Raw genomic sequence first — 27,851 nt, 5'->3', positions numbered from 1 at the left:
GATGCAAACTTTTAACAAAGAACTTATGAGACTTGGAAAATGATACAGAGCAACTTTCAGATCAGTTATTCAGTGAATCGTAAATAGTCATTTCAGCTCTTCCAGGGAAACAACTATTCAGTTTAACAACCAGTTCTTCCACAAGTGACTGTGCAAGGAGTGAGGAAACCAAGCATCATCGGAATGACTTTTGTACAAATCATGAAGTGTACCGTACCCTTAGAATACTCCCTAGGTTTGCCAGACTGCATCACCAATACATTCGAAGAATATAACTGCTGTATTCCAGAGGGTTTTTTTAATGCCCTGAGTATTTCCTTCTGCCCTACACAAGAAACCCAGAACTGTAACATGAGGCATGAACTCATTATTAGCAGCCTCTTTCCTTCTCAAGAGTTTCTCATCAGGAAACATAAGTTTCATGTTTATGTTCCAACTGAAGTAGCGCAAAAAGTTTAGTAGAACTTCTTCATTCCCACAACAGGTTTTTTGTAATGGTAGCAGAGTAGGAAACACATACCTTTGAAACAATTTGTATACATAACTCAAGGCAAAGGGTGGATTCAACATTTGCACAATTTCTTGCATATATCAGTGAAACATCATCCAAAACACTTTCCCTCCGCACTCCATGTGATGTCGCATCTTTTTATACCTAGCTTCCTATGTATGCTAGCCTTTTTTCCCTTTTTTCCTACATTCAATGCTGACATTCCCTCACTTGTTCAAAATTCCATTGCAAAACTTTCCTCTACCCTTCTAGCGATCACCCGCCCACTAATGTGTGGATTCCCCAAAATCTGAGGCACTTCAAATGTCTTCTAGCGTCATCCCCAAAACACTCAAATCCTTTCATTCTCCCCCCCTTTCAAAAGAATCCCTCCAAAGGTCCGGCAACGGGGGAAGGACGGTGTCCCATTGCAAAAGTCACTTTCCCCTTTTACCCACGAAACCACCCACCAATTTGAGTGTTTCCTCAAATGTCAGACCCTGCAAATATCTTCTAGCCTCACTCCTCCCATCCAGTCCCCGCAAAACAAACCCTTTTCCCTCCATCCATTCCAGACTCTCCACCACCACTTCTGTTCAAGGTCCCATTGTAGTCTCCCAAAATCTCAAACGTTTATGTCCCAACTGCAGTAGAATATAAAGTGGAACTTTTCAATTCCTACATCAGAGCTTTTTTGTTATAGTAGTCAAGAATACACTCATGGAGCAAGGTGAGTTGAGTTCCTACACCCAACTCAAGAGTCTTACATTTTCACTCATTCTTCGTTATCAGGCCCCATCAACACTGCCATATAATCCAGTCTCTGGATTTAGATGATCTGCTTTAGATTGGTTTAAATGTCAGGGTAGATCCAGTCTTAGGCCCGCTTCTACACTGTCATATAATCCAAATTAGCAAAGTAGATAATCCATATTATCTGCTTTGAACTGGATTATATGAATCTATACAGCCATATAATCCAGTTCAATGCAGATCATCTGGATTATATGGCAGTGTATAACAGCCATAGTCAATCATAATCCACAACACACTTTTCCACGCTTCATGTGGTGCATGCCTTTTCATATCTAACTGAATGTGAACAAAATATACAAGGTATCCCCAAAATAATGTATACATCTTTTAATACTTAATAGTAGATACAGTGATTCCTTGAAGGCTAAGTAATACATTTATATTGAAAATCAAATGTAATAATGATAACGGGAGAAATACCAAAAACATACACATACACACACGAATTTTAAAATACTTTAGAAGTGTATGTTTTTAAGACTTTATAAAAGCAATGACACTTCCTTCTAAGCAAACAGACATAAAGACAAGGTTGACAGAAGATGGGATATACACACACACATATATATACACATATATATAAACACACACGCCATATATATATCATTTTTCCTTCATTCACACCAGACTTTCTCCCACTTGTATTCAAGGTCCCATTTTCAAACTTTTCCTTTGTATTCCCCTCAATGTGGGTGTTTCTTCAAATAACTTCATGCATTTTCATATCTACCTGGATGTGAACGAAACACCTTTTAACAACTTCCTTCTAAGCAAACAGACAAAAAGACAAGGCTAACCGAAGATGGGAGATATATACATTATATATATCATATACAATATTATATAATATATATAATATATACATATTTATATACACTTTTGAACAACTTCCTTCTAAGCAAACAGACATATAGACAAGGCTAACAGAAGACAGGATATATAATATTACATATATACACACACACACACACACACACACACACAGTAGAGTCTCACTTATCCAAGCTAAACGGGCTGGCAGAAGCTTGGATAAGCATATATCTTGGATAATAAGGAGGGATTAAGGAAAAGCCTATTAAACATCAAATTAGGTTATGATTTTACAAATTAAGCACCAAAACATCAGGTTTTACAACAAATTTGACAGAAAAAGCAGTTCAATACGCAGTAATGTTATCTTGCAATTACTGTATTTACAAATTTAGCACCAAAATATCACGATATATTGAAAACATTGACTACCAAAATGGCTTGGATAATCGAGAAACTTGGATAAGCGAGGCTTGGATAAGTGAGACTCTACTGTATATATATGTACATATAATTATGTATTATATAGAATATTAAAGTAATATATATTATATATAGACATATAGACAAGGCTAACAGAAGGTAGGATATATAATATTTATATATATATATATATATTACACATAATTATGTTTCATATAGAATACTAAAGTAATATATATATTATATATATCATATATAATTATATATAATACATATAATTATGTATTATATATTATAATACTAAAGATATATATATATATTCCTTTATTCACGCCAGACTTTTTCCCTTCTATTCAAGGTCCCATATTAAAACTTTACCTCCTCTTTTGACCAATGAAGGCCTTGACCCTTGAACAACCAGAGGCTATGGAGCCAAACCTACCTATAGAGCCCTTGAGGCCTTGATGGCTCCCTTTTGCCTCCTCCTCGCCTCACAAACCCACAAAACACAAACCAAGGGCAGAAGAAGAAGTGGGAGTGTCCAACCTGAGCCACCCTAATCCCATGTGGAAACTCACACGTTTCCCTCACAAGCAGAGGAGAACACCTTTTTGCTTAGTACAGTTTCACTTCCTCTTCTCCCCCACTTAGGAATGAAATGGACCGGTCCCGTAACCCACCCACCCCCGTTTCAGTAAATGGTACGTCCCATTCTCCCATTTGGAAAGAGTGGAGTCGCCCAACGCTCGGCCGCCCTATAGGGAAGTCTGAGCAAGTCGCGTTCCCTACCTATATATACACGCCCCTATTTCTGAGAATTGTAGCGTCCAGAGCGAGGGCCCGGCTCCCCCCTCCCGGCTCTCTGCAATGGACTTTACCTCGCCTCCTCCTCCTCCTTCCGCCCGCGGCGCTTTCCCTGGCTTCACTGCCCGGGACATTGGCCTCCAACCAGGAAGTGGCCCGGTGTGACACCTACTGCTCCCTGCTGCCATGGCAACGCCACCCCCGCCCGCCGCGCTCGGGACACAGGGCGAGGAGGAGGAGCCGCAGCCGGCTCTTCTCCCGTACGGCACTGGGATAGGGCGCTCCCAAGGCGGGCGCCATGTTGCGCCCAAAACGAGGCTACGGGCTCCGCAAGGGGACATACGAGTTTCAAAAGTCGCGGCTTTTGAAACCCTTCATGAGGCATTTGTATAGGGCTTTCTCAGAAGTGCCGCCATCTTGGGTCTAGAGCGAGGCGAGGCTCCGCCCACGTGGCTAGAACAAGGAGCTACTTCCGCTTTAGCTGATTTTAGTTTGTGCTGAGGCAGCGCTTCAATATTAAGTCATATTTTTTAACCTTGTGCTGAAGGTTTCAGTGTGATCCCTACTTCGGTGTATTGTTTTTAACTTTAACGGCCATGGCTTGATGCTAGGGAATCATGGGATTTATAGTTTCATGAAGAACCAGTTTATTTGGCAGACAAGGCTAAGGACTACAACTCCCATGAGTTGGGGTTAATTTTGCAAGGCCTCGAGGGCCTTCTCTGTCAAAGAATGTGTTGGGTGCCTCACCCAACTAGAAATCCCAGGATTCGGTAGCATGGCAGTTAAACTGATATCGAACTGAATCAAGTCTGCAGTGTAAATATAAGATAAGTGTGATAATATAATTGTATGTGTTATATGTAATGTAATATATTATTATGTGTTATATGTAATATAACTTGCAGACCGAAAGGTCCGAGGTTCAAATCCCGGGGGCGGCTTGAGCGTCCGCTGTTAACTCCAGCTCCTGCCAACCTAGCAGTTCGAAAACATGCCAATGTGAGTAGATCAATAGGTACCGCTCTGGCGGGAAGGTAACGGCACTCCATGCAGTCATGCCAGCCACATGACCTTAGAGGTGTCTACGGACAACGCCGGCTCTTCGGCTTAGAAATGGAGATGAGCACCAACCCCCAGAGTCCGACATGACTGGACTTAACGTCAGGGGAAACCTTTACCTTTACTTTTATATGTAATATTACTAATAATATTGTAGTATCGTGGTATAGTACATATGTAATATATAATACTAATATGGTGCTATGCTAATATAATATTTTATATGCATATAATATTGATATACTGTAATGTAATACAATATAATAATAACACAATATAATAAATTATAGTAAGAATATTGTAATAGAGTTAATAAAATATTGTAATATATAATAATATATTAAATATAATTGCTACTGCTAATGTATAATGATACATGGTGTTATTATTGTATATTTTAAGTTGTAATATTTCTTGGGTTGCTGTGAGTTTTCCGGGCTGTACGGCCATATTCCAGAAGCATTCTCTCCTGACATTTTGCCTACATCCTCGGAGGTTGTGAGGTCTGTTGGAAACTGGCAGGTGCGGTTTATATATCTGTGGAAGGTCCAGGGTGGGAGAAAGAACTCTTGTCTGTTTGTGGCAAGTGTGAATGTTGCAATTGGCCAACTTGATTAGCACTGAATAGCCTTGCAGCTTCAAACGCCTGGCTGCTTCCTGCCTGAGGGAATCCTTTGATGGGGGTGTTAGCTGGCCCTGATTGTTTATTTTGATGGTGAGCCGCTTTGAGTTTCTGTATGGAAAAATAATGTGGGATATAAATAAATAAATATAATAACGATGCCACAAATACAATCAGATGTGAACCCTGTACTGATCCCACTGAGACTCAGCCTAATAAAATAGGCCAAAGGTTTTGTTTGCCCTCTGGCCGAGAGTCTTCTTTCTGTTACACAGATTCACTTCTCACTGGTTCCTAAATCCACAAAGCTCAGATTTCTCTGTTTTGTTACAGTCTATAAAGAGACTCCCAAAGGCCATCCAGTCCAATTTCCTTCTGACAGGCAGAAATACACAACCCACCCACCCCAGGCAGATGAACATCCAGCCTCTGCTTAAAAACCTCCATCTTACCCATATCTTTCTTGTACGTCTTTGGCCAGAACTGGACACGGTTGTTATTCCAGGTGAGGTCCAACCAAAGCGAAATCGAGTGGGACTATGACTTCCCTTGACCTGGACACTTGGCTCTTCTTGATGCAGCCAAGAATCGCATTGGCCTTTTTTGCTGCCACATCACACTACTGATTCATCTTCAACTTGTGGTCTACGAAGACTTCCAACTGCCTTTCACATGGACTGTTCTCACTCATCCTATATCTGTGCATTTCCAGTTAAAACGCAGACGTGTGCTTATCACCTTAAGAACAAACAAGCATCTCAAGCTTTAATATGTTTTCATGCTTTTTGGTCAAATACAGATCTTTTCTCAAATGAACACAGGCAAGGATTGAGCTTTCCCTCTGCTTCTTCTTTCTTCAGGGATTCTATAGGCAGCACCTTTTACCAGTCCCAGCATGGACTCACACACCTTCCTTTTGTATTTTTTCCTGACTCTGCTTTACCTTCCCTTGGATTTAGATTTCGCTTACAGTGTAGAACTGAACCTTAATGAGGCATTGAAAAGAATGCGGAAATAAGAAGATAGGGAGCAGAGATCTCAAAGGAGGAAAAAGAGGAGTTAATCTGGAAAAAGGACAGCATGGGAGCAGAAAAAAGATAATTGGGAAAGGATAAATGGAGAAAGGACACAAATGTCACAGAAATGAGTATGCCTATATCTATAGATATAGCTAGCTGACAGCATGAATTTGAAGCTGATTCGAAAAATTGTGACTAATAAAAATAGAGGTGTGGATCAGGGGTGTTAAATCTTGAATCCCTACACAAATGCCGACTTGGAAAAGTTCCCATGTTTGGACTGGAACTCCCAGCATAGGGTTAGGAAAATATAGAGGATTAGATCCCTATGAAGTTCTATCATGGATAAAACAAATACAGTGATACCTTAAGTGTTTAAATCGTTCCATGAATGAACTTTTAACTCGAACCACTCTTATCTCAAAGTCTATTTTCACATTGAAATGCTGTTAATCCATTCTGGCCCCCCACCTCAATTTTTTTATTACATGTTTTTAAATAAGAAAATTTACATTATAAATAACAAATAATGTTATTGATCCCATGGGCTGAGTTGGGTTTTGATAGTACAGTAGAGTCTCACTTATCCAAGACTCGCTTATCCAACGTTCTGGATTATCCAATGCATTTTTGTAGTCAATGTTTTCAATATATAGTGATATTTTGGTGCTAAATTCACAAATACAGTAATTACAACATAACATTACTGCGTATTGAACTACTTTTTCTGTCAAATTTGTTGTATAACAGGATGTTTTGTGCTTAATTTGTAAAATCATAATTTAATTTGATGTTTAATAGGCTTTTCCTTAATCCCTCCTTATTATCCAAGATTTGCTTATACAAGGTTCTGCCAGCACGTTTAGCTTGGATAAGTGAGACTCTACTGTACTTGTATGTGGTCTTTAGCCTAGATTTTATATTTTGTCAATGATTCAATTTTATAATGGTTTTTTATTATTATGGAAGTTTGAAGTATATAACCTCTCGGGTCACATATGGATGTATGGGGCTGGGTACCCTTGATATGAGCTGGTCATTGACTGTAATAAAAGTTTGCTTACTTACTTACTAACAAATAATGCATAAATGCACATTCACATGGAACAATAAAAAAGAAAGAAAAAAATGGTAGGAGCACAATGTTGTGACAAGGAAGCACAAAGTGAAGAGGCAGAAGCATCATTTTCTACATACTGTACTCATTCCAGCCTCCCTCTCTCTTTTCATGAAGCAGAACATGCCAGGAATTGAAACAACTCAAAACACTGCTCGTGTGTCAAAGAGAATCCTGGGCCGAGTGACAGCTCTTAACTCAAAACACTCTTAAGTTGGGGCACTCAAGTCATTCCGCTGCATTGGGGGAAACAATACATTTCAAGGGAACTCTGCTAACAATTTCTGTCTTCAAAAGTAGGAATATGGATCCGGTAAATAAAAATTACTCCCCTTATATGCTCCCAGACTTGAAAGAGTCAGAACCTGGAAAAAGCTGGAGAATTGCTTAAATGGGGTATTGTCTAGAGCTCTATCGGAAAAGTTGGCCTTTAAATTAAGATCCTCAAAAGGAGAAATAAAAGAAGATCTGTTAGAAAATACACAGACGTTTTTATTTATCTTTATACTAGCTGTGCCTAGCCACACGTTGCTGTGTCAAAGTGTGGTGGTATGGGAAATAAAGTATTGAGGAATTGGTGATAGTATATGTTATTTCTTAAAGCTTGTGAATATACACTATCAGTGTGGAAGAGGTCTAAGTGAACCCTCAGCCATTATGGCTGAGAGGGTTGCTAGGACATGAAGTGGGCAGGGCCTAGAGGGGGCATGGCCTGCCCTTCTGACTGGCAGCCAGGGGGAGAGCGGCTCTTCCTCTGTAATTTGGATGTATTTTTCTAGGGTTTTTTTATTGAAAGACATAGATGACTATGTCTTTTGTAGCCAAATTTGATGTGATTTGATTCAGTGGTTTTGTTGTTTACTCCATGGGCAAAATGCACATTACATTTTTATATATATAGATGGAAAAGTAATGGCAAATTCAAACCACCAAACAACCCAAGAGAAATTTTGGATGAACACTTAAGAAAAACATATTGCAACAATTATATGTAATGGATGGGATTAGAATAGCTAGAAGTAATATAACTGGGGATGGTGGGAATTCCAGTCAACTACAAATGGAGCTGATGGGAGTTGCAGCCTCGCCAGGAACTTCCAACCCATCCCCTCTATATTATTAAAAGTCCCGTTATACAGGTATGCTTTTCCTAATAGGAGCATCTATAATATCTTAAACCATCAATGAATACACAATATTTGTAATAATTTTGTGCGTGAAACTAGTTTTGTGTGTGGAAGTGATATAACTGGGATGGTGGGAATTCCAATCAACCACATCTGGAGCTGATGGGAGTTGCAGCCTCGCCAGAAATTTCCAACCCATCCCCTCGATATTATAAAAGGTCCCGTTATACAGGTATGCTTTTCCTAATAGGAGCATCCATGTGCCGTCGCGCCTGGGGCTATAACTCTTAGCGAAAGAGGCATGGATGTGACATCTTTCCCCAGGGGATTGCTTCTTGCCCTCCTTTAGGGAAACTGGAACTCCCAAGGACCAAAATACTGTAGATAACTCAAAACTGGTTTTATTGTTCACAAAAGGTTATCCCAATAAGCTGGAAGTTTCAAAGGGGTAAAGGAAAATATACATTACAGTCTTTGGTTGTCTTAAGTCCAAGGAGCTCTGCAGCTGAAAAGCTTTTCCAGGTCCCTCTTTCTCAATGGCTGTGAATGCTGGAGCAATCCTCAGCCTCAGTCCAAATGGCCTATGTTTGAAGACACAGTCTTCCTCTGATGCCAAAGAACTGATTTGAAGGCGCTTGAGACTTCTCAACATTGTCCAGGTTGGCCCTGAACATGAAGCATAAGTCTCAAGGGTAAGAACCTCAGAATTGGTGCTGAGAGGTAACTTAATCAAGGGCTTTTAGAGCCAAGTCTCTCTCTCATGTCCATCTGATAGAAAGCTTGATGGTGGAATAAAAAAAGGAAACACTGTCCTATTCCAGGAAAGGGTGGAGTCAAACAATTGAGCTGAGGGAGCAATATAACTGGTGCAAACAACATTGATTGACAGCTATAAATAACCAATCAATTCAACTACATTTACAGGGTAAAGCCAAAATCAGGCATGATACAACAATTCAAATCTTGCAACTTACAGTTCGACATATAGATGGCCCTGAGTCCCTTCGGGTGAGAAGTGCGGCATATAAATGATGGAAATAAATAAATAAATAAATGGCGCCACTCGCGCCGTCACAATCCATAATATCCTAAAGCCAGCATAAAATATCTGTTAAAAATATAAATATAAATACATGCACATTTTTATCAGATTCCTGAAACCCTCAATGAGTGGCTGAAAAAGTGACCCTTCTGTTTTTCTGATGGTTCAGTATATACAGAAACCTGGTTTCATATATATATGAAAAATTCAGCCAAACAGCCAATTGTTGAGTCCCCAAGCCTCTCTCTGCCTGATCTTTTGTAACTTGGGACTGTTTGGCTTTGCCTTGAGCGTCGCAGCCGTTATCCAACGCTAGGTGGCGGCAGAGAGCAGCGCCTTGGATTTCCTTGCATTTCCTGCAATGGCTGCTCCTTTTTGGGGGAAACTTTGGAGGGCCAAAGGGTCGCCCCCATTTCTCTGGATCCGCCGGGGAGCTTCAGGAAACGGTAGCCGAGGCCCTGATGTCCCCGGAGAGGCACAACATCCAGCGTCTGCCACTGAAGGAGGGCAGAAACTCACCCGCATGTGGCAAAAAGAGGGCATCAGGTGGGTTTTGGGAGGGGGCTGCAAGGCAGAGGTGTGTGTGCATGCAAAGGGGCCAAACTTTGCTCCCATTGCCCACGTTTATGAAATTCAGTTCCACCTTCTTTCTCATGTTGCTAGGTCTGGCGAGCATTCACTGTGCCTGGATTGCAGGGCTTAGGAAAAGACCCAGTTTAGGACTGCAACTCCCAGTATCCCCATTCCCCAGTATGGTGGTTTATCTCCAAGTCAAAGGATTTCATTAGCAAAGCCTAGGAAGGCTTCTTTTTGTGGGGTACAGACCACCAGAATGTGCTTGGTTTGCAGAACTTAAGGCAAGATCCTACGTAAGGACTGCAACTCCCAGTATCCCCATTCCCCAGCAGGGTGGTTTCTCTCCAAGTCACAGGATTTCATTAGCAAAGCCTAGGAAGGCTTCTTTTTGTGGGGTACAGACCACCAGAATGTGCTTGGTTTGCAGAACCTAAGGCAAGATCCTACTTAAGGACTGCAACTCCCAGTATCCCCATTCCCCAGTATGGTGGTTTATCTCCAAGTCAAAGGATTTCATTAGCAAAGCCTGGGAGGGCTGCTTTTTGTGGGTTATAGACCAACTAGAATGAGCTTGGTTTGCAGAACTTAAGGCAAGATCCTACTTAAGTATTGCCACTCCCAGTATCCCCATTCCCCAGTAGGGTGGTTTCTCTCCAAATCATAGAATTTCTTTAGCAGTCCAGGAAGGCTGCTTTTTGTGGATTACAGAACCCAAAATGTGCTTGATTTTGCAGAACCTACGTAAGGACTGCAACTCCCATTATCCCCAGCATGGCCCACTTTATGGCCTCTTATCACTGGGAAAACTTCCTTTTTAGAGACTACAACTCCCAGAAACCCCACAGCCACCTATCTGGCCTTCTTTGTTTTATTCTATTTTATTAGGAGAGCCTGAGAAAATTCCTTTTTTTACTACAGTTCCCAGAATCCCCTGACCACAGGACAACCATGTGTCCATAGCATTGAAGGCATTTCTAGGGAAGTTCTTCCTACATAACGCAAAATTATTATTATCATAACACATGATAGGGCTGAATTTGGGGGAAAGGGAGGTAATTGTGGTGGACTTCGACTGGAGTGGACATTATTATTATTATTATTATTATTATTATTATTATTATTGACACAACAACATTGTATGACACAGCAAACAAGATAGATATGCTGAATTTCGTATCACAAAATCACAAGTCGAACACTTCCCAAGTGTCTAGGACTGTGTGATGTATTTTCGGACGATGCGTCCAGATCCCAGTAGGGTGGCCTTTTGCAGTTGGCAGATCGTAATTTTGTCAATGTTGTTGTTGTTGTTGTTGTTATTATTATTACTATCATTATTTTTATTATTATCTTTATTTATACCCTGTCTTTCTTCCCGGTGGGACTCAAGGCAGCTAACACTTCACACTAGGCAAGTCTAAAAGGTGCAATATAAAAGTTTGAAAGCAATTAAATACTGGCAGTCATAAGATAACCTTGGGACCAGATTTCGCTTGTGCCCCATTGCCCTTTGTCCTGTTACATGGGAACATTAGTGTTTCCCAATTATTATTTTACTTGCTGGGCACTGCATACTTTTTGGCTATAGTTCCTATATATATATCCTAAAATCCAAAAGGACCCTGCCCCAATGCAGCTGTCCTGAAATAATAACTATAACAACAACATCAACAACAACAACAAAAGCACATTGATACAACCAAAGCTGTCTTGAAATAACCTCATTGTTTCCTATAGATGAATTTCTAGTTGTTGGATCTACAGGTTAGAAGTAATGCAGTTTGAAATCTCTTTAGCTGCCATGGCTCAATGTTATGGAGTCCTAGGAATTGTAGTTTTGGTGAGGCACCTGCACTCCTTGGCAGAGAAGGCTCAAGACCTTGTAAAACTACAACTCCCATGCTTCTATAGCAGGGGTCCTCAAACTTTTAAAGTGGAGGGCCGGTTCATGGTCCCTCAGACTATTGCGGGGCCGAATTATCATTTTTTAAAAAATGAACAAATTCCTATGCACACTGCACATCTTATTTGTAGTGCAAACCCCCCCCCAACAACAATTACTTATTTATTTATTTACTACATTTATACCCCACCCTCTCTCAGAGCGGCTTACAAGTTGTATGTACATACAATATATTATATTATCAGCATAGTACAATATTAGCATTATATATTACTGTATTGTACTATACCACTATACTGTAATATTTTTAGTAATAATATATAATTAATATTATTATATTGTATTATTATTATATTGTATTACATTATAATATTATTTATTTATTTATTTATTTATTTACAGCATTTATATTCCGCCCTTCTCACCCCGAAGGGGACTCAGGGTGGATCACATTACACATATAGGCAAACATTCAATGCCTTTTAACATAGAACAAAGACAAACAAACATAGGCTCCGAGCGGGCCTCGAACTCATGACCTCCTGGTCAGAATTATTCATTGCAGTTAATTGCAGCTGGCTTGCTCTCCCGCCTGCGCCACATTATATGTATACACAATATATTATATTATTACCATCGCACAATATTAGTAAATGAACAATTACAATATTTGAAAATAAAAACAATTTTAACCAACATAAACCTATCAGGATTTCAATGGGGTGTGGGCCTGCTTTTGACCAATGAGATAGTCAAGTAGGATTGTTGTTGTTGTGTGCCTTCAAGTCATTTCAGACTTTGGGCAAGTCTATGTCTAAAACTGAGGGCGGGGGCCAGGTTAATGACCTTGGAGGGCCGCATCTGGCCCCCGGGCCTTAGTTTGGGGACCCCTGTTCTATAGCATTCAGCCATGTCAATTAAAGTGGTGTCCAAACTGCATTCACTCTATAGTATAGGTCAGGCAGAGGCAAATTTTGGCCCTCCAGGTGTTTTGGACTTCAACTCCCACAATTCCTAACAGCCGGTAGACTGTTAGGAATTATAGGAGTTGAAGTCCAAAACACCTGGAGGGTCAAGATTTGCCCATGCCTGGTATAGATGCACCTTTGGTATGCCTTATAATGCAGTAAAATATCTCCTAAACGTTGCAGGAAGAGTGACTGCCACCTGGCACCATCAATACATTATTTTAAGACTCTTCCTCTCACCTTTGTACTGGAAGTGTATGAATACAAACTCTCCTGTTCCCATCAATCTCTCCAGGAACATTGTCTTAAATCATCCCCAGAAAAGAAATGCTCTCTCGCTGTCCATGCTGAGGTCTCTCCGTGAGGACATTCTGCATGATATTGAAAATACGGATCTGCGAGTCATCATCATTGCAGGTACTTGGTTCGTGCCATCTTGACCTCTGTTTGTAGTCTGTTACACAATGATGTCCTGGTTGTTTCTTTTACTTTTAATTTGTGCCCAGATATTCTCAACCTGGCTTCCAGGATTTAAGTCACAGATCACAAGTGTAAACATTCTTGATATACGATTCTATTCCTCCCCCTTTCCAGTTTGGTCTGTTTCTTGTTTTATTAAGAGTTCAAGTTCATGTTGTTTATGTCTGGCTGCTCAAGTCTTTTATTTGTTTGTTTATTTATTGAACTTACACACTGTGGGAACTTTGGAAAGAGGTCTTAATTTTGATAAGCCAAATAACACTTTATAATAACACTCCACTTTAGAGGAGTTCTACTGCTTATTTCTATATATAAAATGATAAATGAGAATCTGTCAAAGAAATAACTTATATTGTGTGTTGTCGAAGGCTTTCATGGCGGAATCACTGGGTTGCTGTGAGTTTTCCAGGCTGTATGGCCATGTTCCAGAAGCACTCTCCTGATGTTTTGCCCATTAGAAGAGAACGCTTCTGGACCATGGCCATACAGCCCGGAAAACTCACAGCAACCCAATTTATACTGTGTCTGGTGTGTGCTTCAAGCATGGAGATAAATCAAAATATGCACAAAATTAGAGTATTTATTAGTGCAAACTAACATAGTATAAAGTTAAGATTAGAGAGAGGAGAAATAAGAAAATTTGTTTGAGATGGAAGCCATTTATCAGCTGTGTGAGCCAGAACTATATCAGATATAGACCACCTTTAGATCAGGTGGGAATTGGGATAAATGACATGGGGAAGCTATGACTATTATAAAACTAGAAAATTGTGTAAAACAGTGGTTCTTATCTTGGGGTCCAGAGATCCCTGGGGGTCTACAATGTCATCACTGGGCTCAGTGAAGAATTAAATTATTAACTATTACCCTGTGTAACACAATTTTTGTTCCTGGGTTATAAATGTCATTTCCTAATTGGTTCTATCACAAAAACATGCAAAAGGTTTATTAAACTGCAAAAACTTTTTTTGGGGGGGACATCCTACAGCACATTTTGCTATAGTTTTTCAATGAACATTTGATAGAGTCTCAACCAATTCAACCTAGTTCGTGGCAGGCACAAAAATGAAGTTTCTGGAGTATAACAACTACAGTAGAGTCTCACTCATCCAAGCCTCACTTATCCAATGTTCTGGATTATCCAAGCCATTTTTGTAGTCAGTGTTTTCAATACATTGTGATATTTTGGTGCTAAATTCGTAAATACAGTAATTACTATGTAGCATTACTTCATATTGAGCTACTTTTTCTGTCAAATTTGTTGTATAACATGATGTTTTGGTGCTTAATTTGTAAAATCATACCCTAATTTGATGTTTAATAGGCTTTTCCTTAATCCCTCCTTATTATCCAAGATATTTGCTTATCCAAGCTTCTGCCAGCCCGTTTAGCTTGGATAAGTGAGACTCTACTGTACTTGCAAAGTAAGTTCCGTACAATTAAACAGGAAATAACACTTTCAAACCAGGAACACAATTTTTTTTCAAATTTTGTTGCATAGCATTATAATAAAATATTATAACAGGAGTGTGTGCATTGACATATTAACTTCTATCACCTTCTCGCTAAATTTGAAAGTCTTTTATCAGAAAATTTAAATAATTATTTGATACAGTCTAGTGCCTTAAACTTTGAGTTACGTCTTGGGGGTCCATGGCCACAAAATATATTAAAAAGGGGTCCATGGTGAAGAAAATATAAAAATAATATAATTATAATAATTTATTTCTAGACTGCCCTCTCTCCCCAGAGGCACTCAGAACCACTGGAGTAGAGGATGAATTATTCGTAAAAGGTTTGACAGGAAAGTAGTTTCTAAATGTCTGTGACTTAGGGAAGGATGGATGAAATAAAAGCACGATTTAAAATTATGACCTATTGCTAGACTGCAATATTGTATGTGTGTTAAAAATAATAATAATAAATATATTATAAAAAAGTCTTGCCAGTTATGTGTTCAGTATTGAAATGTATAATGCTGTATAACTTTCCCTTGTTTCCTTTCACAAATATCATCAAAGGTGAAGGGCCTGTTTTTTCCTCTGGGCATGACTTAAAGGAACTGAGTCACAAGACAGGTGAGAAGCATCACATGGAAGTCTTTAAGACCTGTGCTGAGGTGAGTCACCCCAAAACCTCAATGTGAAAGATGTTGCCTTATTCTTTACAAATCATTTGATTATATTCCAAAATATGAAGCAATTATCAGACACAGTCTAAACCTTTAGTTTTCTGGGGGGGGGGGGGGGAGTCTTTAGGAAACTGGAATCAAAGGGATAACGTTGGTCTAAATGTTTGCAAATGTGAGAAATGGGGTAGCTTACTTCCATCTACACCTTCAGCACGTCAGATTCCCATCTTGCAAGCCCTGTCCATAGACATTGCAGAATTATAGTTGGAAGAAATCTTCAAGGGTCATCCAGCCCAGCCCCATTTTGCTATGCACACAATCAAAGCACTCCTGGCAGATGACCTCCCAGACAAATCAAAGTATAGTCATTTATTATTATAAATATGGGAAAGATGCTATGCTTTTGTTTTTTTACCAGAGGGTGAATGATGCTTGCTTGTTTTTTTTCAAACTTCCTTATAGATCATGACTCTCCTTCCAAAGCTTCCTGTGCCAGTGATTGCCAAGGTGAATGGCCTTGCCACTGCTGCTGGTTGCCAACTTGTGGCCAGCTGTGATATTGCTGTGGCCAGTGAGAAATCAAAGTTTGCCACCCCGGGAGTGAACGTTGGGCTGTTTTGCTCGACTCCTGCAGTTGCTGTGGGGAGATCGCTTCCAAGAAAGGTAAGCCCACAAAGTATTCCAGGTGAGGTCTAACCAAAACATGTCTTCCCTCGATGTAAACATTATATTCCTTTTGATGCAGCCCAAAATCTCATTGGCTTTTTAGATGCTGCATCACAGTTTTGGCTCACGTTCAACTTGTTATCCAGTAAGATCCCCAAATCTTTTTCAAATGGACTGTTGATGGGCCAGGCATCATCCATTCTTTATCTTTGTCCTTTAACATCAATGCTTTGTGCTATTGAAAAAACAAAAGCATCAAACATTTTTATTGTCTATTATTGCCTTGCATTAAGTATTTCAGTAAGAGATTCATAACCTAAAGTTACAGATCCATAACTGCTCTGTATTCAGTAAAACTACATAAATGCCCTCCAAATCCATCTTAAGAGCCAACACCCAAATTATGTGAAGGAGGTCCATTTGGACATGTCTACATGGGACAAAAAAGATGTACTCACCTTAAAGCTATCTTGATCCTGACTCATGACATATGACCCCTTTGGCAGTGAAGATACTTATTTAGGCTATAGTGTGATGTACCAAAACTCACATCTTTGCCTACAGTTTGTAGGAAAAACTAGTTTGCTTTGCTATGTTTTGCTTTGTGCGCCTAATCCAGAACAGGCTGGTCTGGCAAGCATCACCATTTTTTGTTTGCATGCCCAGTGCTACTTTCTGGGGTATCATTAGTGTTCTCTTTTAAAAAATTTTAATACAGTACAGTCTCACTTATCCAACATAAACGGGCCGGCAGAACGTTGGATAAGCGAATATGTTGGATAATAAGGAGAGATTAAGGAGAAGCCTATTAAACATCAAATTAGATTATGATTTTACAAATTAAGCACCAAAACATGTTATACAACAAATTTGACAGAAAAAGTAGTTCAATATGAAGTAATGCTATGTAGTAATTACTGTATTTAGGAATTTAGCACCAAAATATCATGATACTGTATATTGAAAACATTGACTACAAAAATGTGTTCGATAATCCAGAATGTTGGATAAGCGAATGTTGGATAAGTGAGACTCTAATGTACCACAATCCTTGTTCAAGGCAAGGTGTGGGAGATCTATGCAGAGGCAAAAAAGTGAAGGATCACTATCTGCAACCCTATGGCTTGTCCGGCTCCTGTCCCACCTGCTCCTACAGCTGCAATGTCTTCCTCACTCAAAATGGTCATTGTGGATCAAAGGGCTGACAGCGGTTGGTATAGTCGCATCCCATAACAGTGGCAGCAACTCTAGAGCTGTCCCACAGAAGAGAAGTGTATGGCCAGCCTAAACAAAGGGGAAGAGTAAACTACTTACTCCTAAATAATCCACTAAAACTAGTATTGATTTGATCTTTGGGTATGGACAGCAATACAGTTTTCATGTGGTAAATATAGCACTAACAGGGTGAATTCAGGACAGCTCAAGGGCTGAATAATCTACATAAGGACTTTTGTGGTGATGTCGATGCCACTACTCTCACCAGCAAGACCGGGACAATCAGAAGCAGGACCCCTGTTGTTGTCCTTGTTGCAGCCTCTCTTGTATGGAAATGTCAACCTCCTTGCATGCTGATTGGCCAGTGAACACAGCATGCAAGGAGGTTGACATTTCCTGAGAGGAGACATGATGGCTATGTATAAATATGTGAGGGTCATAAATATGTCATTGGGAGGAGGGAGCAAGCTTGTTTTCTGCTGCCCTGGAGACTAGGACGCAGAACAATGGCTTTAAACCGCAGGAAAGGATATTCCACCTGAACATCAGGAAGAACTTTCTAAATGTGAGAGCTGTTCAGCAGTGGAACTCTCTGCCCAGGAGTGTGGTGGAGGCTTCTTCCTTGGAGGCTTTTAAGCAGAGGCTGGATGGCCATATGTCGGGGGTGCTTTGAATGCGATTCTTCTGCTTCTTGGCAGAATGAGGTTGGACTGGATGGACCACGAGGTCTCTTCCAACTTTATGATTCTATGATTTCCTTTGCTTGATCTGTCTCCTGGCTCATAAAGTGGGCTGGGAGGATGCACTGAATAAAATTCACTTCGCATAATTAATTTTCCCTCATTGCAAAATGCCACCCAGGTTGCCTTGGAGATGCTGTTTACCGGGGAACCCATGACGGCCCAGGAGGCACTTCTTCATGGACTCATCAGCCGAGTGGTACCTGAGGACAGGTTGGAGGAGGAGACACTGAGAATCGCCCACAAGATACGCGAGAGCAGCCGGGCCGTCGTGGCCCTGGGAAAAGCCACTTTTTACAAGCAGATTGAGCAGGACATTGGCACGGCCTACAGGGTGACCTCGCAGGTCATGGTGGACAATCTGGCCATGACGGATGGCCAGGAAGGGATTGAGGCCTTCATCTCAAAACGCAAGCCAAGCTGGTCGCATTCCTGAAATGAAGCTTGCCACCGTTTGCCTTTATAAGCCATTCCAAATGATGGTCTTGAGGTCTCTGAAATTGATTGCTTCTCAGATTGAAAATTGTGAAGGCTCTTTCTTTGCAGCAATTCTTCTTTCCTATGCTTCAAAAGAGTGCTCCTCTTTTACCTTCACAAAGTAAAGGCGTTGGCAGGGTGAAAACCGGAAATGTCTCCTGGTTCGGTAAAAGAGGGTATTTCCAGTAACTATTGTTTGTTATCTACTTGTATGACATGCAGCGAGGACTGAAATTCCCTCTTCTTCACAACCATTACAACAGGCATGGGCAAACTTCAACCTTCAAGGTGTTTTGGACTGTTAGGTTGTTAGGCTGTTAGGAATTGTGGGAGTTGAAGTCCAAAACACCTGGAGAATCAAAGTTTGCCCATGCCTGCATTTGAGAGACAGGAGCCTCAATTTCGTGCCTTTAAAATATTTGCCTTTCTTTTCTTTCAGAGTTAAAAATGTGAATGATATCTGTTGATAGTTTGGTGATTTTCTAAAAATATAAAAATCTCTTAAAAGGTTTTATCTGTTTCCCCCCGTAACCTGGATTAAAGCTCAAGCAGGCATATGCCCTTAATTAATGTTTTAAGATGAAATGTTACATGTTACATTGTGAGGGTGAATCAGATATTTTTGGTTTGCCTTCAGGAAATTTTAAGTTGATATGCCCATTTTACTTCCCTGGCTCTTTGCCCAAGTTCCATATATCTGGGGTGTGGGGTGTTAAGTGGTCTGCAGTTTCCTAGCTTTCAGCTATTACTCTGGGAGTGGCCATCAGCATGAACATTATTCCTTGCTGCTATCTGTGCATTTTTGTTTTTCCCAAATAATTAAGAATCCCCATGCTGATATGGCATGTATACCATGATTCTATGAATCTGTTCTAGGTTTGAGTTCAGAGTTTAAATGAGCTCTCCATGGTGCTTAAACCCATTGCCCGATTGAATTCAGTACCTTGGATAGCTCCTTTAGCCTTCACGTGAAGAATCATCAACCACCATTGCCTACGTTAGTTAATTCGCTTTGAGAATTGTGGCATGAATTGCCAAGTGTGGAGGCTTGATCTATAAAGTTAGCATTGCTACTTAGGGTTTCAATCACATGATATAGTCTCCTCTATGTTGCTTGAGTTGTATCTCTGACTTGCATCTGATTCATCACTGTGTCATGTTTGACCGACATCCTGTTGGGAGTTTATATCATTGTAAAGGCAATTACAGTCAGATGAAATGGAATTGCACCATTGTCATATGGTCAGGAGCTACGCCATTGGGGCCATTGTGCAAGCAGAGTCAGCAATGTGCCAATTACACACAATGTGTCTCAATGCACGGAGGCATTGTCTCAATGCATGGAGGGCCCATTATGCAACAGAACATCTTGCACAGTGCCCTGTTGTGCATAGTTGTGATTCACTCGCATGGTTGTATAACACGTCAGCCATGTACCTCCATCATCATAAAATTATGTGTAAGATAGGATCTCATCCTATATTTCTTATTTTTTCATATATATTCTGCCTATGCCTCAGCTCTGCATCTTAAAAGAAATTAAAAGACTCATGTACACAAAAGTCTGCATCCCTATAGACACAAGACAGTTAAATGAAGGTTGGCTACTAGTAGGACAAATAAATAATTGTATCTACCCTAGGATTATTGGCTAACAATGGCATACAACTGCCTAAATAAATACATAAAGACTTGGCTGTTTGGTTGTGCATTTAAGTATATCAGATCTAATTTGCCAAATAGTCACTGTTGAATGTTTTTTAGGTTGAATGTTTTTGTGTTGAATGTTTTTTTATACTGTGGAATGATATTTTAAATTGTAAGTCTCTCGGAGCACTCTGGTGGAGAGTGACTAATTAAGAAAGTGAAGTGAAGTGAAGTGAAGATAAAGCAGGTAGGGTGTATATAAGCTGGTGATAAAAATGTCTGGGGCAAGTACTGGTGGTAATGGTGATGACAATATTGATGTTTATGTCCTGTCTTTTCCCAGTCTGGGACACAAGGTGGCTTACCAAACAAAAAGAGTTAAAAATATTTTTTAACCATCAACGAAATTAAAAGCAGTTAGAACAAGACCAGCAAATATAAACAACACAGTACTATGGAAACAAAAACACAGAACTGGATAATAGCAAACCTGGGCACAAGCTGTATAGGTCTATATGGATTATAACCAGCACTCTGAATTGTATCCAGAAAAGAAGTGGCATCCAGTGGAGCTATTGCAACAGGGATGTTGTGTATACCCTATAGCACCCCATAGCTAACAATCCTACTGCAGCTCTTTGAAACGGAAGAAGTTTCCAAATACCCTTCAAAATGCATCCCCAGAAAGACACATTGCAGCATGGATGCTGATCAATAATGCAATGACAAAGGAAGGGCTTTGCATTTTCTTCAAGAAGCTTATTCGGTGATATTGGTAGAAAGGCTCTTGTCCTGGTGTTAATTGGCTTCTAGATGAGCTACAGGTGAGGTTTATTACCAGTAGTTTCAACCAGGTATGATGCTTCTGACCGCCCATTTTCACTAATTTTTCCCAGCAATTGAAAGAAAGTAGACAACTCAACCCACTGAACCAGACACCTATTACTCTTAGGCCCTTTCTACACTGCCATATAAAATCCAGATTGGCTGATTTGAATTGGATTATATGGCAGTGTAGACTCATAATCCAGAATGTTAAAACAAAAAAAAAGTTCATAGGACAAATCTGGTCTGAATGTTCCTTAGAAGCCAAAATAACTGAACTGAGACTGTTCAGCTTTAGCCACATTATGAGAAGAAAAGACTACATAAAATAATAATATGGTAAAAAGGGCAATAGAAAAGTGGAAGACTAAATCTAGATGGATAGACTCATCACACTATGACAGTCAGGAATCCATAGGACTTGATTTCTTATTCATTTCATAGTTGGAGTTCACTTGAAGGCAAATAGTCTTCTATCATATTTGCCTAATAAAGAAACCAGTAAGCTTCAAAAGCTACTGCATTTGGTAGTTTTACAGACTTTGGCCTTCTCGGCCAAAGAATGCTGGTGTCTCACTAAACTACAAATTTCAGGATCCCATAGCATTGGGCAAGGTGGTTAATATGCTTTTTTGGGTTACTGTGAGTTTTCCGGGCTGTATTTCCATGTTCCAGAAGCATTCTTTCCTGACGTTTTGCCCACGTCTATGGCAGGCATCCTCAGAGGTTGTGAAGTACAGTATATTGGAAAACTAACCAAGGAAGGTTTATACATCTGTGGAAGGTCCAGGGTGGGAGACAGAACTCCTTTCTATTGGAGGCAAGTGTGAATGTAATTAATCACCTTGATTAGCATTTAGTGGCCTCGCCAGCTTCGAGGCTTGGCTGATTCCTACCTGAGGGAATCCTTTGTTTGGAGGTGTTAGCTGGCCCTCACAACCTCTGAGGATGCCTGCTATAGATGTGGGCAAAACATCAGGAGAGAATGCTTCTGGAACATGGCCTAACAGCCTGGAAAACTCACAGCAACCCGGTGATTCCGGCCATGAAAGCCTTCGACAACACCAAATGTTTTATATTTGGCTTTGAACTAAGCAATTCTGCATATGGCCACCAGAGAGCAATATATATCCATGTTTAAGTGCACACTTTCTTTTTGGTCTTGTATAGATAGGCAGCAAGCTTTCAAAAAGTATTCATTTTTGTCTGAGCCATCAGATCCACTGTTCAAAGTCAAGTTCATAATGACAGCTGGGAGATCATGAATGAAGGAACAAAATGGGAATTAGGAAATCATGAAGTTGAGGAACGGAACTAGGTCTATAGTTCTTTCACACACAAATTCCCATTTCTTCATTTTAATAACCAAATGTAGGGCCTGTGTACTGTTGCTGTTGAAAACATTTCCTTGCTCGTGCTATTGGTTTTCCCCTGACATTAAGTCTAGTCATGTCCAACTCGGGGTTGGTGCTCATCTCCATTTCTAAGCCGAAGAGCCGGCAATGTCAGCAAACACCTCCAAGGTCATGTGGCCAGCATGACTGCATGGAGCACCATTACCTTCCTGCTGGAGCGGTTTTGAATCTGGGGAGTGGGGTTGAGCACCCACTATTAGCCCCAGCTTCTACCAACCTAGCAGTTCGAAAATGTCCAAAATGTGAGTAGATCAATAGGTACTGCTCCGGCTCATGCCATTAGTACTCTGCTGGTTTGTTCACCCTAGGAGCTACTAGTAGATTCCAACCAACTTACTTTCTATCCACTACTATCCAGCTTTATCTGCAGGTTCTTGTTTAGGATATATTTACTCCATAAGCTATCTCTTGCAAAGACTTGGTTTTCAAACCTCCTTCTCCAGGCATGTATTCATCGCACTAGTTCATCACTTAGAATTTCTTCCTTTGGAAACATCAGGTAAGGTGTTTCCTAAAATCTTATTGTAGATGGTAAAATGCAGGGAATGTCACCCTACACTGATCCAATTCTCTTCGCTTTCCCATTCCATCCATAGATTGGGAAAGAACAATGCCTTGTTTGTAATTCGCCTTTTCTGCAGAGTCATCCTTAGCCATGCAGAACAGGTGGAAAATGTGCTACGGGCTGTATTTGCAACCATCTGTTTGCTGCCGATATAAAACAACAGGATCTTCAGAATCAATCAATCCAAGCCGGAACTTCTTTGCTTGGTGTATCATAAGCAAACACTCACCATCTATACTTTAGAGTTTGTGCAGTTTGACACCACTTCAACTGCCATGGCTCAGTGCTTTGGAATCCTGGGAGTTGTAGTTTAGAGAGGCACCAGCACTTTTGGCAGGGAAAGCTAAAGACCTTGTAAAATAACAACTCCCATGATCCCATAATATTGAGCCATGGCAGGTGAAGCGGTATCAAACTGAATTGATCCTACAATGACCGGTCTGTGGTGCAGCTGGTTAGTAGCCAGCTGCAATAAATCACTACTGACCGAGGGGTCATGAATTTGAAGCCGGCCCGGATTGGAGTCAGCTTCCAACCATTAATAGTCTAGCTTGCTGTTGACCTATGCAGCTCGAAAGTTCATCTGTCGAGTAGAAAATTTAGGTACTGCTTTATGTGGGGAGGCTAATTTAATTAATTTACGACACCATAAAACCTTCCAGCAGCATGTGGAAGAATGAGGAAGTACTCCATCAAGGACTCGGTGTCACAAGTAGATGGTGAAGCAGCAGCTCCCCCTGTGGCTGAAATCGAGCATACCCTCATGAAGCTGGAAGCTGGAAATGTTAAATTTCCTCTGTGTCTGTCGATATATGTTATATGTCTAATGACATTGAATGTTTGCCATATATATGTGCATTGTGATCTGCTCTGAGTCCCCTTCGAGGTGAGAATGGTGGAATATAAATACTGTAAATAAATAAATAAGTAAGTAAAATACAGTGTAGATGAATCCTTAGTCGCATTGTGATGGTACTATAGAACCTCCTAATACATTGCATTGAAAAGATGCATATCAAGTGCATTTGACTTTTCCACTGTACATTGGCACTCCCTAGTGTCCTGATGTACATTGAGCTCTGCTGATGTCAATTGGCAGTGCCTAGCCATTGCGTATTGATTCCAAGATAAGGAATCACTTTGCTGCCTCTCCTGCATAATAACATCATGGCAGTCCCTTACTAAATGCAGACATCCCAGAAATACTCCATTCTATTTCCTCCCCAGACATAAGTCCAGTTACATAGACAGAAGCCTCATATGGAATTCAAACCACAGCATATCATTCAATTACAAAAAATATGTATGGGTTCTGTATGTCTCTGAACTAAAGTCAGAATCCTATGGATAAGACCAGGATAAAGATGTTGTGGAAGGAGGTACCCAGGACCTCTTTGAGCAATGGCTTTCAGGGTGCACAGAGGCAATCAGAAGCTTGCAGGCATGAATTGGCTGTACAGTTGTATCTGGGAAAAGGAAAAGAAGCTGTTACAAATCCCCACACACCCAACACTAGTGTGGTTTTATGCTCCAGCAGCAGCCCTATTGGGTTTCATCCCAGGAATGCTTCAGTTTGCCAAAGTGACTCCTGAAGTTCTCAAAGAAAACGCTGGTGTCCAGTTTCCCTAAGCCTTGCATGATCTTGCCCTCGAATACGTTAAGAGGCCAGGCGTTGAAAGGATCAAACCTTTAGAAAATAAAGGTGTGGTCTGCAAATTGCTCACACTTCGCCAAGTTCTTACCACGGCAATGTTTGTTCTGGTGCAGAAAAAGAAACTGATAACTTAGGATAGCATGTGAGAAACTAACTGAAAGTTTTGTTGAAACTAATCAGGCACATGATTGGTGCATGGACTTAGGGTGGGTTTTTTCCATGAAAACTTTTCATACTTGGATATTTTAAAAAATAATCTTGCTTCTTCAAAAAAATACTTTAATGGAGATTGTACGCCACCAGGCGTAGCTGCAATAAATGGAGCTTTTATTTTGTAACTAAGTCTGACGATACTCAAGCCAAACATCCTTCCAGATGAAGAATTTCCATGGTGCTGCAGGTCAGGATACTGGGAAATTGGGACTACAGTACTCTTTCAGGTACAGTGAGACAAGCAACTGGAGACACCGCCTTGGTTTATGATCTAATCAACATGGAACAGGATGTCAATATATTTAGCGATTTGCTATGTGTTGGTTCAATCATTAATCCTAGTTGACACTGCAGTCGAGCAATCAGAGAAAATCTAGGATTCAAGGAATTAGACAAAATCTTCAACTACCAAGTTATAGCATTGAAGATTAAAATCAGGGGAGCCCCCGGTGGTGCAGTAGATTGAGTTGCTGAACTGAGTGGGGTGAGCTCCTGCTGTTAGCCCCAGCTTCTGTCAACCTAGAAGTTCGAAAACATGCAAATGTGAGTAGATCAATAGGTACCACTTCAGCAGGAAGGTAACGGCGCTCCATGCAGTCATGCCAACCACATGAGCTTGGAGGTGTCTAGGGACAATGATGGCTCTTTGGCTTAGAAATGGAGATGAGCACCAACCCACAGAGTCGGACATGACTAGACTTAATGTCAGGGGAAAACCTTTATCTTTACCTACTAAAATCAGGATTGCCCATACTGTCATATTTCCCATTCCTATGTATTGTTGTGATAGTGAAGGTGATGGGAAGAGAATTGATTCCTTTGAAGTGTGGTGCTGAGAAAAAGGTTACAAATATTGTGGTCTGGTAAAAAGACCAACAGAGTTTTCTTAGGCAAGGAATACTCAAGAAGTGGTTTTCCCAGTCCTTTCCACTCAAATACAACTTGCAGCAGCTAGTATTCATTGATGGTTTCCAATCCAAGTAATAACCAAGGCTTACCCTGCTTAGCTTCCAAGGTCAGATGGGATATGGTGGCTTTAAGGCAGGCATGGGCAAACTTTGGCCCTCCCGGAGTTTTGGACTTCAACTCCCACCATTCCTAACATTCCTCAAATGCAGCCGGAATTGTGGGAGTTGAAGTCCAAAACACCTGGAGGGCCAAAGTTTGCCCATGCCTACTTTAAGGTATTCAGGCTCTTAAAGCTTGTTAATTCATGGATCTTTTCTAGTTGGAACTAGGAACTAGATTTTGGACTTGACCATGTGATTTAATAGTACATTAACATACCAAACAATTGCAAACCAATGGGAGATGCGTCTGCATGTTCCATCAAGTCACCTGTCAATTTAAGGCAACCTGGTGAATTTCATAGGGTCTTCCTAGGCAAGGAATATTCAGAGATGGTTTTGCCAGTTCCTTCTTCTCAAATATAGCCTACATCACATAGTATTTGCTAACAATCTTCCACCACCCTGGAAGCTTTAAGAAAAAAGCCATGGGTTGATTGATTGTTACCGTATATACTCGAGTATAAGCCAACCTGAATATAAGCCGAGGCACCTAATTTTACCACAAAAACACTGGAAAAACATTGACTCTAGTATAAGCCGAGGGTGGTAAATTTCAGAAATAAAAATAGATACCAATAAAATTACATTAATTGAGTCATCAGTAGGTTAAATGTTTTTGAATATTTACATAAAGCTCAAATTTAAGATAGGACTGTCCAACTCTGATCAAATCATTAGTCTCATCTTCTTCAATGTAAATGTGCTTATGTATCGTTTTGATAATAATAGAATAAAATAATACATGTAATAATAATAATAATAATAATAATAATAATAATAAATACAGGAAAATAATACATGTAATAATAAATAGAATAAAATAATAAATGCAATAATAATAGTAATAATAAGATCAGAGTGAAATAATAAATGTGTTAATAATAATAATAATAAAATAGAGTAAAATAAATGTAATAGTAGCAACAATAATAGAGAAAAATAATAAATGTAATAATACCAATAATAATAGAGAAAAAATAAATGTAATAATACCAATAATAATAGAGAAAAATAATAAATTTAATAATACCAATAATAATAGAGAGAAAAAATAAATGTACCATATATTCTCAAGTATAAGCTGACCCAAATATAAGCCAACCAGGACCCTCACCCGAGTATAAGCCGAGGGGGGCTTTTTCAGTCTTAAAAAAAGGGCTGAAAAACTAGGCTTATACTCGAGTATATACAGTAGATTGATATCAGAGATGGTACCAACTGGGCTTCTAAGGGGAAGGCATTTCAACTGTGTCTTTCCATGGCAAGGCACAGAGGAAGACCCAACTAACGGGCACCAACTTCCAAGCCAATATATGTCAAGAGAGGTACTCCTTCAAGTACCAGATCTTCAGGCTTTAAATATTATAACTAACACCTGGAATTCATGCTCCTATTACTTATGTTGAGTTAGTGAGTGCTGACAGCCATGCAGCTAAAATGGCACCACCAATGGGCAAGAGTTGCTCTGTAAGAGGGAGCAGTCCAATCCTTCAGGCTTATGTTGCAGGTCCAACTTGTTCTTCTTCTGTATGGAATAACTCATGAAAATATTTGAATAGGAAACAACTCAAGGTGTTTCAGGACTTTCGCCATGCCCTTTGGGCTCTTTAACAACGATGATTGACACAAGCGACACTCCCAAGCCATCCTGATAAGGCCTTAAAAGAAAGGCACCCAGCTCTGTTTCCACCACATTCCTTTCCTCCGCAAAGAAAGCCGACTTTGGAGAAGGAAGAAGAAGAAGAAGCTCCGGTGTTTGCCGACCCACCCTTGTTTGCACTGAGTGTGAACTGCCTTTGGGCCAAGCAATACCCAGAGAAGGGAGCTTAGAGAGCATTAGACAGCTGTGTGCAGGCCTAGGACTGCTCCCGATGTGGGCTCCACTTACACAAAGTGAATACTTCATTAAACAATTAAGGAACTCAAAATCCATAAAGACAGCAGTTTCCAGGTTGTAATCTGTAGTTACATTTC

General features: G+C 40.2%; 2 protein-coding genes across 7 annotated transcripts in view; one reads left to right on the top strand and one right to left on the bottom strand.

Moving 5' to 3' along the window:
• usp6nl (USP6 N-terminal like) overlaps nt 1–3,727 on the bottom strand; it is a 170,847-nt gene extending 167,120 nt beyond the window's left edge. Inside the window, exon 1 of one of the 6 annotated variants that reach the window (XM_008110321.3) lies at nt 3,329–3,727. The gene's annotated coding sequence lies outside the window, so the exon portion shown is untranslated. Of the gene's footprint in view, nt 1–2,981; nt 3,211–3,328 lie in introns of those variants that run through there. The other 5 variants (XM_008110318.3, XM_062983247.1, XM_062983246.1 and 2 more) reach the window with 5 other exon arrangements.
• A 5,912-nt stretch (nt 3,728–9,639) lies between these two features.
• echdc3 (enoyl-CoA hydratase domain containing 3) lies at nt 9,640–20,183 on the top strand. The gene is made up of 5 exons (XM_003220782.4): nt 9,640–9,878; nt 13,075–13,196; nt 15,281–15,378; nt 15,853–16,053; nt 18,133–20,183. The coding sequence occupies exons 1-5, from the start codon at nt 9,694–9,696 to the stop codon at nt 18,445–18,447; spliced, it is 921 nt and encodes a 306-aa protein (XP_003220830.2). The 5' UTR covers nt 9,640–9,693; the 3' UTR covers nt 18,448–20,183.
• The last annotated feature ends 7,668 nt before the right edge of the window (nt 20,184–27,851 follow it).

This window comes from Anolis carolinensis, chromosome 5 (genome assembly GCF_035594765.1).
Source record: "Anolis carolinensis isolate JA03-04 chromosome 5, rAnoCar3.1.pri, whole genome shotgun sequence".
NCBI classification, from domain to species: Eukaryota; Metazoa; Chordata; class Lepidosauria; order Squamata; family Dactyloidae; genus Anolis; species Anolis carolinensis.
Note: the sequence above shows the minus strand (reverse complement) of the source record. Positions and strands in the feature narration are given on the sequence as shown.